Genomic DNA, 19,783 nt, shown 5'->3' with positions numbered 1-19,783 from the left:
AATCAGTGTGTGCCATGTTTCAAATCCTTTTTTTTGGTTTAAACTACCAGTGTTTGAATCTTTTTTGATCATTGTCCTCTATGTATGTGTATTCCAATGTGTAAACACATCATGTATTCATATACTAATCAGTACAATCTCTCACTTATTATGATATAATATTTTTAACACCATATAATATCGGACATGATACTCTTGGCATATACAACAGCATGGCAAATATTGACACGATGAGCTGGGATGTTGTCTGGAGTGAATCAGTGACTCGTGAGTGACTCACCGGTATTTATACAAGCTTGGCCACGCAACCAAAAAATACGGTAAATTGACGTGCGTCCATTATCAGGTGAATCTAAACTGCAATGACAAAGTCAGCACAATGTTGCTCTCTTACAAAGTATCACTCAAAACTACGTTGGACTGTGTGCAGTTGTGTTGCACGGATATACATGCAGTCCAGTGTGTAGCACACACCTGATATGTGATAACAACACATGGGCAGTGATGATTAGGGAGAAGCTGAAATGACAGCCATGTGGGCATCCTGCCACTGTTTTCTTCACCTTCTCTTTGCGATGTCTCTGATGCAGAGATTTAGACTGAGCTTGATGGTGACACTTGAGCATTGCCAGCCAGACCAGCCCAACAACACATTAGTCCTTCATAAAATCAGCAGCATATTGAGTCTCAGAATCCTAACATATGTCTTTCATAAAATCAGCAGTTTACATTACAAAGCTATTAAATATTCAAAAACACACATTCACACATATTTCAATTCAAGGCTTGATTTAAGCCAGAACATCCAGCAAGGTAAATAGTCCAATTTTGTTTGCTGGTTAGTAAATCTTGCATATCAGGCTTCTCGGCCAAGTACACTTGCGTATACAAGGAATTTGGTTTCCGCATGTATCCCATCTGTGAATTTACACACACCACACACAGTGAACACACAGTGAGGTGAAGGATACACTAACCCGGAGCAGTGAGCTGCCTTGACACAGCGGTGCCCGGGGAGCAGTGAGGGGTTAGGTGCCTTGCTCAAGGGGAGCAGTGAGGGGTTAGGTGCCTTGCTCAAGTGTGTGTGTGTGTGTGTGTGAGGGGTTAGGTGTCTTGCTCAAGGACACTTCAGTCGTGGGTGTGAGCATGGGAGAGCAGTGCTCAACCACTTCTCTTACCCACATTTTTCCTATACTGGCCGGGGATCGAACCAGAAACCCTTCGGTTACAAGCCCGAAGCCTGTATGTTTTTGTATACTTCATTGAACATTAAAAAAAGGATTGAGTGTACAGTAGACTCTGATCGACAAGTGACTTCAGTTCAGCAGTGTCAGGTTTCCCTCTCCAGCTCGTAGGACGTGTCGTGCTGCCACCTTGTGGTTCTCTATTTGATCTCTGAATAATCATATCCCTCACCAGCCTATATGTGTCACTATAGAGTGGACTTCAAACACAAACATCAGCCACAATGCCTTGGTATGCCCACAGGCCTACATATGCAAACGATCTGCCAACAATCTGCCAACTGTCTGACCTCAAGTGTACAGTATTCAGGTGATACAGTGATCTTTGTGCACAGCAGCAGTTCAGGCTGTAGATCAGTTTGATGCATCTTATCACTACATGGTTAAATCAAAATAGTTTACAATTAAATGTGTCGAAAACAGTGTATGTTTTTTTAGCAAGTCAAAAGTCTGTGCAGGCCAGTCAAGTTCATCCACACCAAACTCTGTCATCCATGTCTTTATAGACCTTGCTTTGTGCACCGGTGCACAGTCATGTTGAAACAGGAAGGGGCCATCGCCAAACGTGGTGAATAAAAGAAAAAAGAAATCATTTTGGAGCCCTAGTGTGCGGACTTTTTTGTTCTTTTACCATCGCCAAACTGTTCCCACAAAGTTGGGAGCATGGAATTGTCCAAAACCTCCTGGTTAAGGCTGAAGCACTCAGAGTTCCTTTCACTGGAACTAACAGACCAAGCCCAGCTCATGAGTCCTGACCTCAACCCAACAGAACACCTTTGGGCTGAATTAGAGTGGCAACTGAGCCAGTCTTCTCTCCAACATCAGTGTGTGACCTCACAAATGGGCTTCTGAAAAAATGGTCACAAATTCCCAAAAACACACTCCTAAACCTTGTGACAACCTTGTGACAACTCTTCCCAGAAGAGTTGGCAAAGGGTGGACCGATGTCATATGGATTAAGAATGGGATGTGACTGAAGTTAATATGTGAGTCCAGGCAGGTGTGCAAATACATTTGGCAACATAGTGTATCTCTATCCACTCAAACAGACACTGCACAAAGTCCTTGATAAAAAGCCCAGATGTCACCTCTGTCTAATTAAAAATAATAATAATAATAATAATAATAACATTATATATATTATATATACACACTGTATATATAGCCTATATAAAATACCAAATTGGGAAAATCTGATGAAATACACAAACTTATATACAGTGTATAAGATTATCAGTGGACTGGCTCCTCCAGTTCTACTTTTGTAAAAACACATCCACCCACTTACAGATCTACACATAGCGCAGTAAGAGACTCTTCAGATGAGAAAAAGCAGTGTTGGCCAATCAGCATTCTGTTAGAGATGGAACACAGTACCATTCTATATTAGAAAAGTGAAAACATACACACATTCAAATTCAATCTAAAGAAGTGGTCTAAAGATCTGGTGACTGATTAGATTAGATTAGATTCAAAGTTATTGTCATTGTGCAGAGTATGGTAACAGTACCAATGCCAACTCCAGATGTTATACCAGAATGGTATTTTGTACTAAAGAAAAATGTTGTGAACTATTACAGGAATCATTCGTCAGGGCTCTATACTAAGGGGGAGTGAGAGTGACCGAGAGAAAGAGATGTAGACTAGACGTTAAAGAGAGACCACAGATAAGTTATCTATGAATGAACAGGGTCATTTGCAAAGCATTTAAGGACCTGCTATCTGGAGAAGTCTTGAGAAGGGATCCATGGAGACAGATTGCAGTCAACTGCTGTCTGGAGAGAAGCAATCCGGTGTAGCTGCTATTGTGGGTGATCATGTAAATTAGTCAACAGCAGTGTAGCAGTTTTACACTAAAGACAAAGCTATTCTGTAAATTAGGTGCTTCTCTCTACTTATACAACAGGTCCGGGCGAAATACTGTATATATTCATTTTTAATTGAACAAGAGGCATTCCACTCATTTACTTTTACTTTACTTTTATTACGGCGTCAGGTGTGTGCTGCGGGTCGCTGCATGTCCATATGTGAGAATCTGACCGATTTCCTCACCTTCTCTCTTTATGTGTCTGAAGAAATTTGGACTAAGTTAAGCTCAAGGAGTAAACCAGAAACAAAAGAGAAAAGTTAAAATCATACTGCCTCAAAATGCTATAATACAAGGCTCCAGTTTTGCTAACAGTTAAACTAGCTAATAGCCTACAGTTGAACCTTTCCAAAATCCAACATCATACAAATTAATACATTTGTCTTTGCATAAAATCATCAGCAATTTAATCTTCAGAACAGTACATAAGTTCTTGTAAACTCAATTTCTCAATACTTAGAACACATATTCCACATACACTATGCCAAAAGTATGTGCTTGCCTGCCTTGACTCACATATGAACTTCAGTCACATCCCATTGGTTTAATATGACGTTGGTCCACCCTTTGCCGCTATAACAGCTTCAACTCTTCTGGGAAGGCTGTCCAGGTTCTTACATCTTCTGATGCAACTTGGGCACATCATCAGTGATGTAACCTGAGGTCCTCAGGTCTTTCAACATCAGGCGACCCAGCTGGAGGTGATCAGTCCCCAGCTTGTGCCCAAGTAGCTTTTTTACCCCACAGATTGCATGTGTGTTTATGGGAATGTAACCCCACATCAACACATACCCTTCACCATACCAAGAGGTTGGCATGGTTTTATTTCAGTTAGCTTATTAGCTGGTTTGAATTGCATTGAGCTCAACGAGAATGAACCTAGGCTAACTGAAATAAAACGATGACAATCTCTTTGTATGGTGAAGGGTATGAGTTGATGTGGGTTTATTTTAATCCCAAAGGCCATGGGTACGTTATCAGGGTGCACAGTGTCCTGGATACATGAAATAACTGGCATAAATAAAACAAACAAAAACCTGCTAGCCTCAATGGGAATTTTAACACATAGGTTACATAGGCGTTCCAATTCTTACGACCCCTGTATTTTAAGGATATAAGGCTGAATATTTCCTCATTTTTAAATTGAAAGCATTAAGATCAATTTCCAAAAGATGATTTGATATTGTCAACTTTAGTGTTCCAATACTTTGGGAGTTGACTGTATCTGTGCACCAGTGCACAAAGCAAGGTCCATAAATACGTGAATGACAGAGTTTTGTGTATTGTCATGACCACGGGACCTGGGCACAAAATCAGAATGACATCTCAACATGACGAGTAGCCGTCCAGAGTATAGAGACTCTCAGTGCCACCGCAGCCCCACAAAAACAAGTCTGTTCCAATGTTGGCATGCTGACATGGACGTGTGGGGGTTACTGTCAATGTTGAGCTTAACTCTTCCTAAAAAAACTATGGTTAATACCAGAGGTGTGGACTCGAGTCATGTGACTTGGACTCGAGTCAGACTCGAGTCATGAATTTGATGACTTTAGACTCGACTTGACAAAATATAAAAAGACTTGCAACTCGACTTGGACTTTAACATCAATGACTCGGACTTTCACTTGGACTTGCGCCTATTGACTTGTAAAGACTTGCTACTTCCCATAAAAAAAACGAAAGACAAAAAGATAAAATGTAGACACGGACTGATCTATCTATATTTATGTGTGTGCGCCTGTGCGTGAGACAATGCGCGTATTCGGCACAAAATCCAATCAAATCACTTACTGTAGATTGTTTTGATTCGACAGCGGCCAACCACGCGGAACAAGATAGACAACACGCAGGGCCAGACAACGGACGTGAATGCGCCAGCAAAATGATACCTAAGATTATTTCGTTAATTCGTTTGCCTACAAAAATTACGTGGAGACCAACAAGAAACGACTGACTGTGTCGAACTTGTTAAATTCCTCCCAGCTTCATCCTAGCCTGCTTTTGACATGCCTGGTAGGCTTCTATGAAACAAAACTGGTAGCCTACCCTACTGATTCTGGTGTCTAATTGATGGATTTAACCACGATTAGGATTAGGCTTTTAAAAGGTGGAACATTTTCACCTCAAACATGCGCTGTATCATATAGCCACTGCGTCTTTTTGTGTACATTCACATTAAATCCATTCCACTAACATTATCAGGAGGAGAATAGGCTACTATAACGTTTTATTTTGAGCACTGGTTGTTACTCATTGGATACATATCAAACTCCATGTCATGGTAGAGTAAGTTAAGCACCCACCCAATTAAACATGACCAAGGAAAAAGTGAACGGGACAACAATGCCATGCGACGGTAAACCTACCAAAATCATAGAAGTTAACATTGCAAGATATTTTCTATGACATCAGAAATATTTTCTTTACCTTGTCAGTTTTTTGAACATTCATTTTATTTAATGAAAACATATATCCTTGAACTATGTGACTATTTTTCTAACCGAATGAAATCTAATTACGTTCACGTACTTCTTAAAGTGACAGGCACTCAATTAGACATACACACCACCCTGTAATATCATTAAAGACAAGTGTAATCAATATGAAGTATTCAAATTACTGAATATTTTTAGCTATAAGTAATTATGCAGATCCTAAAATGCTATAAATTGTTAACAAAATATGTCAAGTTTATGAATTCAAAATATGAAATAGACACAAGACACACCATTTTCTGTGTGTGTGGACTGGAGGTTTGAGCAGAGACTAGGATTGCCACTGCTGTGAGTTATCTGTATCCCCCTTATGGCAATACGGCTTTGCCTATTTTTGTAATGTAATAAACATGGTCACACGTTTTAAAACTATTTCAGCTTGTGTAGGCCTATCAGTGGTTTCTTAACAAATTGAGCACATATAGGGCCTATATTTCATTGAGAATGTGCTAGAGATACCATTTGACATTTCTGCTAGACAGATTTGCATCTCAATCTAATCTCTCCAGCACACACAAATTCAATTGACAAAATACCTGTTTCACTCGATTTTTAAAAAGACTCGAAAGGACTCGAAAGTCAGACCGTAGGACTTGGGACTTGACTTGAGACTTGTTGGCCTTTGACTTGGACTTGACTCGGGACTTGCCTGTCTTGACTCGGGACTTGACTCGGGACTTGAGGGCAATGAATTGAGACTAACTTGTGACTTGCCAAACAATGACTTTGTCCCACCTCTGGTTAATACAATTTCAGGCAAAATGTCAGCTTGTAAGCTAGTTGATCTCTATGTTTAGCCTTCCTAAACCTCTCCTTCAACTGCCGTCTAGAATTGCTATGAGTATAGTGAACATGATAATATGAGCGTGACGCTTACAATAACATCAATCATGGATGCTTTGTGTCTCGTTGATAAATAAGTGCAGCTTATCAAGTCTTCTAGGGCCCCCCTGGGGTTCTATAGGGTCTTGGGCACGTGCCCACTTTGCCCATGCATACATCTGGCTCACCAGCACCAGCCTGTCTTTCCCAAGCAGAAAGCTCTTCCCCATTCTGGAGGTACGGGCAGTTACAGCAGAGGAAAATAAGTATTGAACACACCAGCATTTTTCAGTAAGTGTACCTCCAATGAGGCTATTTGCATGACATTAGTATTAACTCAGATAATCCATCCATATAAAAATGCAAACATTGAAGTCCATGAGTAATGTGTAATAAAGTGGAATGACACAGGGAAACAAGTAGGCCTATTGAACATGCCTACTGACCTTTCTTAAAATACTTTGTGGAAAAGCCTTAATGATAGCGCATTTCCTGTGTGATGAAACCAATCAGCCACAGCATTCAGGTGTGATTTTGGACCATTGTTTTTTTTAACAAAAGATAGTCTTTTGATACTAAAAATGGCAGGGGTCCCTCTTGTGAATCCTGATCTTTAGGTAACTTCAAAAACTGTTAAATTGGATTTAAGTCAGGGTCTTGCTTTCCTTTCTCTGAAACCAATTAAGAGTTTCCTTTGCAGAATGCTTTAGATCATTTCAAATTTAGTACTGAGTCTGAGGCAGTAAAAGTAAAAGGCATTTTTGTGCAACTTGACCTGAGGAGGGCCATTTGGCTGAAACATGTTGGTATGATTCTAATTGATAGCCAAGCTCAATAATGGCTTTTTACTTACAGATATCCTCTTGAGTGCCTCACACTCAATACTAAATGTAAAATCATGTTGGATCTCTAAGCTGATGAGCACCAGAGGAGTACTATGTCTGCATCCATGGATCACTGTCTTGCTGAAAGGTCTAGCCATCCTGATCATCATTACATTATATTTAGAAGACACTTTCTTTGTCCAAAGTGACTTACATACGTCAACTATATTACAAGCGATTACATCTTGATGGCAAGATTCTCCCGGAACCAAATGACTCCATTCATCATTCCTTCAACTCGAAGTCTGCCAGTATACCATGAGATGAAAAACACCCTCACGCCGTCTCCACCTCCATCTTTAAATGTTAAAATAAACTAAAAATAATTCAATTAATAAATATATGATTGTGTAACTTGTGTGTTGCAAGAAAGTAAAATAAACACAAACATGTCGATTTCTAATACACAAAATAATTTTACACTATTTTCGAAAATAAAACATCAGTGTTTTCCGTCATTTCATTTCCATTTAAATAAGACATTTTTAAATATCCCGCGAGCACATGGCCAACAAGATCTGACTGAGAGGCGCTGTCCAAAACACTTAGCATACTCCAGAAATTACGTCACAAGCGCAAGAAGCATGCTCGCGGGACATTTAAAAATGTATTTTTAAATGTTCCGCCAGAGAAAAAGAGGAAAAGCAGAAAAGCACGCGCTGTCACTGCCTGGGCAGCATTATTATTCGCCGTCGCCATTATGCAAGGATGCGAGTGATGTGCATGTGAAAGAAGACAAACATTAGGCTAGCCTACATCATGTTGCATATTTTAGGTAAGTCTGTCGGTATAAATCATAAATGCACCGATTGCAGTAAAATGGCTTATTATGTTGACTATGTGCTGTCACTTTACGTTCGACCAACCAAGTTTCGAAAACGAAAAGATGGAATCGATTTCTACTAAATATTTTTTTTGCCGAATTAAACAAGTTAAAAATATTTTCTATTATTATTAACACAACTCAGAAACAAGCAGAATATGACATGATACCGAAAGTGCAGTAAGCATTGTGAGGGCTAAGCCTACATTTTACACACCCGGAAACAGCTAAATCACGAGGGCAACTGCGATCAACCTGCGCGAAATGAGGACCTGAACCTGAACTCATTTGAGAAGCACTTCGGATTTATGGATCAAGTCAAGTCAAGTGGTCGTGGATTTATTGTAGGCTAAATAGCGCATCTCATGCACACATTGCAACTAAAGCAGTATGCAATTGACACATTTCAATGCATTCTTTATTTAGTAATGATATGCATGTGGCAAATAAACCTCCTAAAACTGTCTGTGCGACCGTGTCCCATATCATAGTCACAGCAGCACTCTGATTTCAAAACGTTACTGACAAATAAAAACGTTACAATCGGATAATCCCGTCATTATAACTAAACTATAGGCTACCTGAGTTTACTTAACGCTTATGTCAGTGAACTAGCATGTGTCCACCCACAGTGACCGTTATTCCGGTCTGAACTGCTGAACAGACTTCGTGCGTTAAATCTTCTTGGAGTTGCGCGTCCGGTGACGAAGGAGGAGAGTGGCGACACAAGGCCCGGCGGGAATACACTCGACACGGAAGCATGAAACAGCCTTACCATTCCTCTGTTTTCTTTGGCGGTTTACACTCAAAAATGATATTAAAAGTTGTGAAATTTGAAACGTTTGTTGAGAATTTCACTAAGTAGGCTATATGTTTGCTAATGACACACCTGACCTGCGTTCTGCAGTGTGTTTACTGGCTGCAAAGATGCTCCTGGAGGTGATGACAGTGGAACGACGTACCATACCATGCAAGGCACCGCCCGACTCAGGAGTGAAATATCGCAGAATCAGTTGGTGCAAGGTTAGTGTACTGAGCGAAGAATTTTTAAAAGATTATTAAAATAGGCCTACTGCTGCACTAGCCCTACTACTGGTTGTTTTGTAAGAGTGGAGTAGGAAGCCATAGGTTGAGGTCTGAACACGAGTGACGCAATAGTAAACTTTGAACACAAGAGCGCCCTCGATCGTAGGCACTCATTTCTTATACCCTGGTGAATTCATAGCAAAAGAACACAGTTGACTGGAATGTGATGAATTATGTGAGGGGAATATGCGTTGTCACATCCAGTTATCCTACGAAGATGCATTTGGTGTGTGTGTTTTAGGTCAGCGGTTCTGTGGAGGAATGGCTTGTTATGAAGAACCTGCTTGATAATCACACAACAGTCCACCGAGGCGCTAACTACTCGTACGAGGTGGGGGAGGACTTCTCTCTGATCCTGCCAGAGTCGGCGCTGGGGGACTGCGGCACTTACAGATGCATCCTCTGGCCACCTCAGGGTCACTTCATTCCAGTAGGAGAATACGACTACAACCCACCAGGTCAGCACATGCTGGGGATGACTCTGATGACTCCATACATTTCATAAAGCCCTGTTCTTTATTTGTAGTCTTATGCACGCTCTGAACATTCTACAGATTGCATCACACCAACAGAGGCGTTAACCACGGTGACGTTAACCACGGTGACTCCTGTGACCCATTCCAGTGGGACACACATGGCCAGACGACACATATGTTGGGCAATTCCTCTTCTCTTCCCAGCCCTTCTCCTCTCTGCAGCTGCAGTTAGCGTTTGTCTCTACCGAAGATACAAAACCTCCAAAGTGGAAGTCCGTTCTGTAGCGCCAGGTCAGAGGAGCTAGTTTCCGGTTTAGGAAATAATCTGTTTCCTTTATTCAAAGGTCTAACAGAGAACCACAAGGTGGCAGGGCAGGACAACACGTCTAGATAGATAGATAGATATATACTTTTTTGATCCCGTGAGGGAAATTCAGTCTCTGCTTACATTAAGCCTTAAATTACTGCTGACTTTAGGAAAAGACAAAAGTGTAGGACATGAAGCATACAACATCAGTCCCAAATAGGGGTACGCGAGATGAAAAGGACCATGTTGGAAAGGTGTTACAAATGAATATTTAAAAATGTTCACCACCCTAGCTCATGGACAGTTGCACATTTTGATTTTGTTATTTGTTATCATGTAGGGTGGCTACTTAAACATGATGCCTGGAATGCGTCCAATAACAATAATAATAATAAAAAAATCTCCAGTGATGGCTACAATGACTGTTCTTCACTCTGTGATCACCACGTCCTCACTGACACTAGTTTCCCCTTGGTAAACAGAAAGTAGAAAGTTGTGTTACTGGAAATAGGTTGTTGTTGTGGAAGTTACGGAAAACACTGTTTTATGTTTTATTTTTGAAAATAGTATAAAATTATTTTGTGCATTAGAAATTCACATGGTATGTTTATTTGACTTTCTTGCAGCACACATATTACAAAATCATATTTAATGTAATTTTAGTGTATTTTAACATTTAAAGATAACAAGTCTGGGTTGCGGACAAGATCAAGAAGGGGGGGGGAGGTCCTCCTAGGTCCTACAGTCCTTGAGATATTCACACTCAGCCAGACTAGGCTACTTCAATGCTCAAACTATTGAACTCAATTTTACAACTAATCCTTGAATGGTCTTCCCTCACTCTCCGACATCTACAACACCCACTGTCTGAAAAACCAAATCCGATATTGTTTACACCTCCAAGTGGTTTGTGACGTAAGTTTGTGTGAAAGAATGATGAGCAGAGACGTCCCAAATATGACTAAATCAGTTATAATGTGATGCAATATTGATTGCAGTGATTATTGGTTATTTAAGTGAGTTAAGTTGTAGTGAAAGAGCACCAAGACAGATGGGATACGGAGAGGTAAAAGCAATACGGGCATGGATGGCCGGACAGGTTTAAAATATACTAGTATAGGGTAGAATTTGTAGATACTGTACACCTTTTGCTGGAGAGCTGATGGTGGGGAAAAGCCTGTTACTAAGAGACTGGTCATACCCAAGGCTGCAAAAACTGCATGTGGGCCACCTTGGCATTGATAAGAAACATCAAAAGCCTGCAAAAGAAGGTGTCTGACCCATATCTACCACTTATAGCCTACCGAGCAACCCCTCCATCCAACGGGCATAGTCCACCTGAACTGCTTATGGGCAGATTCCTCATAACCACAGTTCCAGCCATTCCACCTTCTCTCCAACCAGAATGGACTAATCTACAGCAAGTGGGACAGCAGGAGTGAGAAAGCCGAATGAGACGGCAACACAGTTTTAAGAGGCAACACAGGGCTTACACAGGCCTTGGCTCAATACAGGTCATCATGTCTGGGTTTCAGACATAAAAGGGATAGAAACAGTGCTGAGACCTGCCCACACTCCAAGATCTTACCTGGTTGAGACCCCCAGCGGTATGTTACGCTGTAATCTGTGTAAATGTAAATCATGGAAAATGTAACATATGTAAATGAGGCTTCTCAGCCAAGTATACTTGCGTATACAAGGAATTTGGTCTCTGTGTTTATCCCATCCCTGAATTAATAAACACACACAGCACATAGTGAACACACAATCAATGCCGTTTTATAAACACACCTGTTGCTCCAGACGTACCTGAGTACTTACCTGGACATAGCTGCAGCAGAACCATCCTCAGCAGCCCACAGTTCTGCTCAACAGAACCCCACACAGCCCAGCAATCCTGAACCAAGATAACAAGAGAGAGAGCAGTAGCCTGGAGACCAGCTCTCTTCTTCACAGAGTCTGGCCTAGATCCATTGGCAAAAGTTTATTTCCTGGTTTGTGGAAGTTTGTCTGAAGTTTGAATTCATTGGCGTTCAATCACTAACGTTTGGTAATGACGTATGATAACCACAGGGGACACAATGATAACAATAGGCTTGAAACTTAATTACCCCTCTTGGGAACGCTCTCTGTTCGCTGATTGGTCGGAGATGCACTTGCCGGAGTAAACAAAGCTGAATCAAGCTTTACCAGACGGAGTATGAAGAGAAATGTAAATGAGTGGAAGTACGTAGTCAGGCGGGGGCCATGCTAAGAGAGCAGCACCAGGGCACCTGAAGGACTTTATTACTGGTTATAAAGTACTTCTGGGCCTCCTGAAGCAAACAAGGGGCAACCCCCCCCCCCCCCCCCCCAAATAGTAGTATTTTCATGTTAAATTGGTTGTGTGAAAGTCTAATGGAAAATGTTATGCAAGTTTCATGTGCAGTGCCTAAAAAGTATTCCTCACCTGGATATTTCCCTTTTTATTGCTTTTATGCTTTGAACTGATTTATTCAAAGTAATGTGTAATTATATATATATAATTATTTTCTTACAGCCTGAAGTCAAAACCCATTTTAAAAAAAAAAAAAAAAAAAAATCTTTTTCCAGTTTTATTTAAAAATGTAGCTGTACAACATCAACATAATGGGAAAAAAGTCAACAGTTCTGAAAATTAATTAAAAAAAAATTAAAAACATGAATAACAGGGTTGGAAAAGTCATCATACCCCTGACTTCATATTTCCGTGCAGAATTGTTAAAATTCAGTCAAATTCTGTAGAGAATGGCATCTGTACTTGGCAGCATCCATTTTCCCTTCTATCTTGACCAATTTCCCAGTCCCCGCTGAAGAGAAATGTCCCCTCAAAATAATGTTGCCCCCACCATGCTTTAAAGTAGGTAGCCTATGGTGTGTTGTACAGCTACTTTTGTAAATAAAACGGGAAAATATATATATATTTTTTTAATGGTTTTTGATTTCAGGCTGTAAGACAAGAAAAGTAACTATTTCAAAGGGCACTGTAGCCTATAGGTTTAATCAGTATTCCACCATTAAAGCAAATTTTGAGAAAAGATTATTGATAAGTATAAGTAAGGATGTTTTCTGTAATATGCCGTGGGGAAGTCTCATCAGAGTGGGCTATTGTTCTGCTCTTTAAATTATAGCCTATATGTCACGAATTACTCATTTGGCCTATTCATAAATATAGGTATACTGTATGTGTAAGTGTAAATTTTGTCAACAGTAGAGGGCGCTGTTCTACAATACATTGATTGAGGTGAGAAGTTCCAAAAGATCCGTGTGCGTCTTCTGACCAGACTTTTTAATGAATGGGGGAAAAAACGTATTCCTTCAATGTCTAGTGTAGGCTACTTCTTCGTGAACATGTTCTGCGGCTGAAAGCAGAGGCAGTAGACGTAGCCCATACTAGTACGATTTTGTTATTCCTATACTAACTGAAATATGTAGGCGAATTAGCTAAGTTAAACTTCTGCATATGGACATAGATATTATTTAATCGTGCATTTTTTACCAGTTTCTGTGCTACTGACCCTCAGGTCTACCTGTGTAGGCTACAGTTGCTCTCACCTGCGGTGACGTAAACTCGCACAGATTGGGGACTTCGGGCGCGGTGCGTCTGGGGAGGAAGTTGAGAAACCTATGGTGAGTGGTAAACCTACTCAAGCCTGTTCTGTGTGACAGAAAAGACGGGACTGTTTAAACGTTTAGGCTATCTAAAGCATAGCCTGCGTAAAGCCATTGGGAATATGTTCCCGCTATGGGTAAGTGTCTGTTTAATCTTTGTTTCTTTTCCTTGTGATTGTCGTCTGACTCGTGATTAGTCTAACGTTAAGGCGAAAGTAGCTCCTGCAGAAAGTATCATATCGGTCTAAAGTCGGATTCTAATTGCATGGAATGATTTTATTCATTAAGATGTTCGGGCTGAACGAACGTCGAGTGGCTTACGCCCTGGCAATATGTTCTCAGACATGTTTGTTGTTTCGAAGCTGAAGCCTTGGTAGTTAAAGATGTATTTTATACAGCCGTTCATTAGATCCAAAAACTTGGCAATGTCGTGTTAAGTCTGCCAATAGGCCTACCTTAGAATCATGAATTCCTTGGCGTGTTTGTCTCTGACCGTATTTGCAACTTTCATTCACAGTCAGTAACCAGCTTGGAGGACCGTTTGTTTAGTGTAACGCCAAACCTGTTCGACCAGTGAAAAATATGCAGATTAAACGGGGGTATTAGCAATCCGGTGAGGTATTTGAGCCGCTCTAATCAGATTGTGTGGGCTTCTGTTCAGTGGTTTTGGGAGAACATGTGGGTCTCACATTCATTAACTGACATTCCCATCTAAGGACTAGGGACAGTGTTGACCTAGAGCAATTTCAGACCATATTTTACCTAGGCTTTGGAAACGCCTTGATTTCAAGTTAATGTTTGACATATAGCTATCTCCTTGACAAGAGTACAAAATACAGCTATCAAAGTCTTGCAAGAGGAAGACATATAAATGGGTTCTGTCATCCTCGCAGGTTCTTTCTGATCAACTAGACGAGATCTGCTGTTGACGGTGCCGTCCTTCTGTTTGGGAAGGCTGTGAGGAGCGCGTGAGAGACCGTGCCCTTTCCTCCACACATCTGTCTCAACACGCCCGGCCTGCAGAGCCGAGCCTCTCTCTAGCCTGGGGCGCCAGCGGAGACATCAAACGCCCTGCTCCGGGAGGGCCCGCCAGCCCATAGGGAACTGTGTCAGTACCAGAACACAGCCTGCAGGGAACCACGTCAGTACCAGAACACAGCCCACAGAGAACTGGATCAGTACCAGAACACAGCCCACAAGGAACTAGATCAGTACCAGAGCACAACCCACAAGAACTGGGACAGTACCAGAACACAGCCCACAGAGACACAGCTCAGGCTCATTTGTGTATGCCTGAGAAGAATCCACACTAGAATCTAGAATCTCAGCAGTGCTAGAACGTGGACCAGGTTCTATCAGAACAGCCAGCGCTATGTCCAACAGGCTCTCAGACGGTTCCTCGGGGGACTCGGCCCCCCTGATGCTGGAACAACGCTTCAGCTCCGACCTCCAACTGAACACACACCCGCGCTCGCCCGACACAGACACACACACACGCACGCCCAACACACACCCACGCACGCCCGACGCAGACTCACAGACGGACGCGCGCGCCCAGGTGGTGCTCAGTACGCAGAGTGAGGTGGCACACAGACTGGGCAGCGCCCAGCTCTTCCCCAAGAGCCTGGCGCACTCCAGCCGGCCCAAGATGCGCCACCACACCACGGTGGTCACGCTGCCCGTCAGCGTGCTGGACACGCACAAGGCCAAGTGTGTGTCGCACGTGCCCGACCTGTCCTGGGAGGACTACGACAGCGACGGGGACGGCTACGCGCTGCGCCGCAACCGTAGGAACAAGTCGTACCGCGCCGCCGTCACCAGCCTGAGTGCTGACGCCATGGCGATGGGGCGCAGTGGAGCGAGCACGCTCAGACCGGTGGGAGAGGAGAGGGAGAGGGAGAGGGCGCCGAGTCCACAGCCGGCCACACACAGACCAGCACGCAAGGTACACACACACACACACACACACACACACACACAGACCAGCACGCAAGGTACACACACACACACACACACACACAGACCAGCACGCAAGGTACACACACACACACACACACACACACACACAGACCAGCACGCAAGGTACACACACACACACACACACACACACACACACACACACACACACAGACCAGCATGCAAGGTACACACACACACACAGACCAGCATGCAAGGTACACACACACACACAGACCAGCACGCAAGGTACACACACACACACACACACACACACACACAGACCAGCACGCAAGGTACACACACACACACACACACACACAGACCAGCACGCAAGGTACACACACACACACACACACACACACACACACACACAGACCAGCACGCAAGGTACACACACACACACACACACACACACACACACACACACACACACACACACACACACACACACACACACACACACAGACCAGCATGCAAGGTACACACACACACACAGACCAGCACGCAAGGTACACACACACACACACACACACACACACACACAGACCAGCACGCAAGGTACACACACACACACACACACACACACACACACACACACACAGACCAGCACGCAAGGTACACACACACACACACACACACACACACACAGACCAGCACGCAAGGTACACACACACACACACACACACACACACACACACAGACCAGCACGCAAGGTACACACACACACACACACACACACACACACAGACCAGCATGCAAGGTACACACACACACACACACACACACACACACACACACACACACACACACACACACACACAGACCAGCATGCAAGGTACACACACACACGCACACACACACACACACACACACACACAGACCAGCATGCAAGATACACACACACACACTCACACACACACAGACCAGCACGCAAGGTACACACACACACACACACACACACACACACACACACACAGACCAGCACGCAAGGTACACACACACACACACACACACACACACACAGACCAGCACGCAAGATACACACACACACACACACACACACACACACACAGACCAGCACGCAAGGTACACACACACACACACACACACACACACAGACCAGCACGCAAGGTACACACACACATACACACACAGACCAGCACGCAAGGTACACACACACACACACACACGCACAGACCAGCATGCAAGGTACACACACACACACTCACACACACACAGACCAGCACGCAAGGTACACACACACACACACACACACACACACAGACCAGCATGCAAGGCACACACACACACAGACACACACACTCACACACACACACACTCACACACACACACACACAGACCAGCACGCAAGGTACACACACACACAGACCAGCACGCAAGGTACACACACACACACACACACACACACACACACACACACACACACACACCACAAACCAGAGCATAAGGTACACAGACACACAGACACAGACACAGACACACACACACACACACACACACACACACACACACACACACACACACACCACAAACCAGAGCATAAGGTACACACATAAACACACATAGACACACACGGCATTCCCTGACCTGTACACTCAAGCACAAACACACACACACACGCAACATTAGTGTCTTAACATTTGCAACATATGTTATGATCGAATATTACAATGTGACATTTAGTGTGATATGATATTTAAACTTATTACACATATAAAGCAAAGTGATAATGATGATGATGATGATAATGACGATGATGATATCTTTGGCAGAGAACCTTTGGGAGGAAGAGGAACCAGAAGCACGGAGGGTCTTTTAAAGATCGTAAGTGTCTGTTGTAAGTGCTGTTTGTGAGTGTGGTCGGGAATCATAGGTGTATGTGAGTGCGGTCGGGAATCATAGGTGTGTGTGAGTGTGGTCGGGAATCATAGGTGAGTGTGAGTGCGGTCTGGAATCATAGGTGTGTGTGAGTGCAGTCGGGAATCATAGGTGTGTTTGAGTGTGGTCGGGAATCATAGGTGTGTGTGAGAGTTTGGTCGGGAGTCATAGGTGTGTGAGAGAGTTGGTGATTAGACAGACTCAACCTGAAGTTGTTAAGAGGCTTCATGAGCGCAAGTTTCTCTCTGAGGATGGTTAGATGGTTAAAGGTTTAGTCTGATGGTTTAGATGATTGAAGAGTTTAGTCCTGGTGTATATGGTTGAAGGGTTTAGTCTGATGGTTTCAATGCTTGAGGAGTTTAGTCTGATGGTTTAGATGATGGAAGAGTTTAGTCCTGGTTTAGGGGTCTAGTCAGATGGTTTAGAATGCTTGAGGGGCTTAGTCTGATGGTTTAGATGGTTGAGGGGTTTAGTCTGATGGTTTATATGGTTGAGGGGTTTAGTCTGATGGTGTATATGGTTGAGGGGTTTAGTCTGATGGTTTAGAATGCTTGAGGGGTCTAGTCTGATGGTTTAGATGATTGAGGGATTTAGTCTGATGGTTTAGATGGTTGAGGGGTTTAGTCTGATGGTTTATATGGTTGAGGGATTTAGTCTGATGGTTTAGAATGCTTGAGGGATTTAGTCTGATGGTTTAGAATGCTTGAGGGATTTAGTCTGATGGTTTAGAATGCTTGAGGGATTTAGTCCTGGTTTATGATGGTTGAGGGGTTTAGTCTGATGGTTGAGGGATTTAGTCCTGGTTTATGTGGTTGAGGGGTTTAGTCTGATGGTTGAGGGGTTTAGTCCTGAGGAAATGACAGAGGAACATGGGCTGATCTCATCTGGCCAGCACACTTCACAATCAGGCATCTCACTGTTGTGCTTGTGGAGCGCAGTTCTCACAGCTGATGCTTTATGAGCATTGTGCTGCATGTTTTCTCAAATGTGTGAATGGACGTGTGATTTGTAAGCTAGATGGTCTGGAGATTCTGGAGCCAAATGAATTGAGTAGACGACACGTACATGTGAGGTTTTAAGCTGTGGTTCATGCCTCTGACCGGATAAACATCCTGCGCTTCTTACAGAACCACGGCTCTACCAGGAGATCCGGGAGCGAGGTTTGCAGAACACGGACGAGGACTTCACCCAGACGGAACCTCCGCAGGAGGACCAGGGCATCGTGGTGACCTACCGGCCCGCCCACATGACCTGGAGCCAGCTGCCTCAGGTGAGACAGTGCTCAGCCAATCGGCTGCCTCAAATGAGACAGTTCTAACCCCATCAGCCAATCAGCTGCTTCAAATAAAAGGGGTCTGACCCCATCAGCCAATCGGCTGCCTCTAATGAGACAGGTCCGATCCCATCTGCCAATTGGCTGCTTCACATGAGACAGGTCTGACCCCATCAGCCAATCGGCTGCTTCACTTAAGCCAGGTCTGACCCCTTCGGCCAAATAGGTACCTCAAATGACTCAGATAGAACCAGAGGTGAATTCAAATTTGGCAAACAGAAGCTTTCGTGGTGAACATGTTTTCTTTGAACAGTTGAATGATTTGGTGCTAACATGGTAATTGCATTGTTACCTTCGTCAAATTCAAGTCCAGTTCCACTGTGTGTTCACAGAGCGCTACCTCCTCAGACTATTTGCGATTGTTTGCAAGTGTTTGCCGGAAAACTGTTTGTAAACGTTCGCCTGTGTTTGCGAATTTGAATGCACCACAGGTATGGCAGATGAGAACCCAATGTGTAGAAGTGGTGCATGATTTGTAATAGCTGCAGTAATACATTGTTCTTGCACATTATGGAAACCGGAGCGTAAGAGAACGTAAGTGCAGAATAGAACAGAGAACAGTGAGGAAGGAAGAAAAGGATGAAGGAGCTGTTTGAGGAGGAAAGAGAGAGATGGTCCTGATGGTGTTTGAGGAGGAGAGGAAAGAGAGAGATGGTCCTCATGATGGTGTTTGAGGAGGAGAGGAAAGAGAGAGATGGTCCTCATGATGGTGTTTGAGGAGGAGAGGAAAGAGACAGATGGTCCTCATGATGGTGTTTGAGGAGGAGAGGAAAGAGAGAGATGGTCCTCATGATGGTGTTTGAGAAAGAGAGGAAAGAGAGGAAAGAGAGAGATGACCCTGATGGTGTTTGAGGAGGAGAGGAAAGAATGGGTAGAGAGGGATGACCCCTATGGTGTTTGAGGAGAAGAGAGAGAAATCCTCTGTGTGTGTGTGTGTGTGTGTGTGTGTGTGTGTGTG

The 19,783-nt window shown here is 43.4% G+C and overlaps 1 protein-coding gene across 2 annotated transcripts in view; it reads left to right on the top strand.

Moving 5' to 3' along the window:
- The first annotated feature begins 13,474 nt into the window (after positions 1-13,474).
- The window catches only part of arhgef16 (Rho guanine nucleotide exchange factor (GEF) 16), a 20,162-nt gene continuing 13,853 nt past the window's right edge, over positions 13,475-19,783 (top strand). Inside the window, exons 1-4 of one of the 2 annotated variants that reach the window (XM_062540803.1) lie at positions 13,475-13,652; positions 14,528-15,579; positions 17,387-17,438; positions 18,620-18,762. In XM_062540803.1, coding sequence (XP_062396787.1) covers positions 15,007-15,579; positions 17,387-17,438; positions 18,620-18,762 — 768 coding nt within the window. In that variant the 5' untranslated portion in view covers positions 13,475-13,652; positions 14,528-15,006. Of the gene's footprint in view, positions 13,772-14,527; positions 15,580-17,386; positions 17,439-18,619; positions 18,763-19,783 lie in introns of both variants that reach the window. The other variant, XM_062540802.1, reaches the window with a different exon arrangement.

The sequence above is a fragment of the Sardina pilchardus genome, chromosome 7 (assembly GCF_963854185.1).
Source record: "Sardina pilchardus chromosome 7, fSarPil1.1, whole genome shotgun sequence".
Classification (NCBI taxonomy): Eukaryota; Metazoa; Chordata; class Actinopteri; order Clupeiformes; family Clupeidae; genus Sardina; species Sardina pilchardus.
This window is presented reverse-complemented; position numbering and strand designations above follow the sequence as displayed.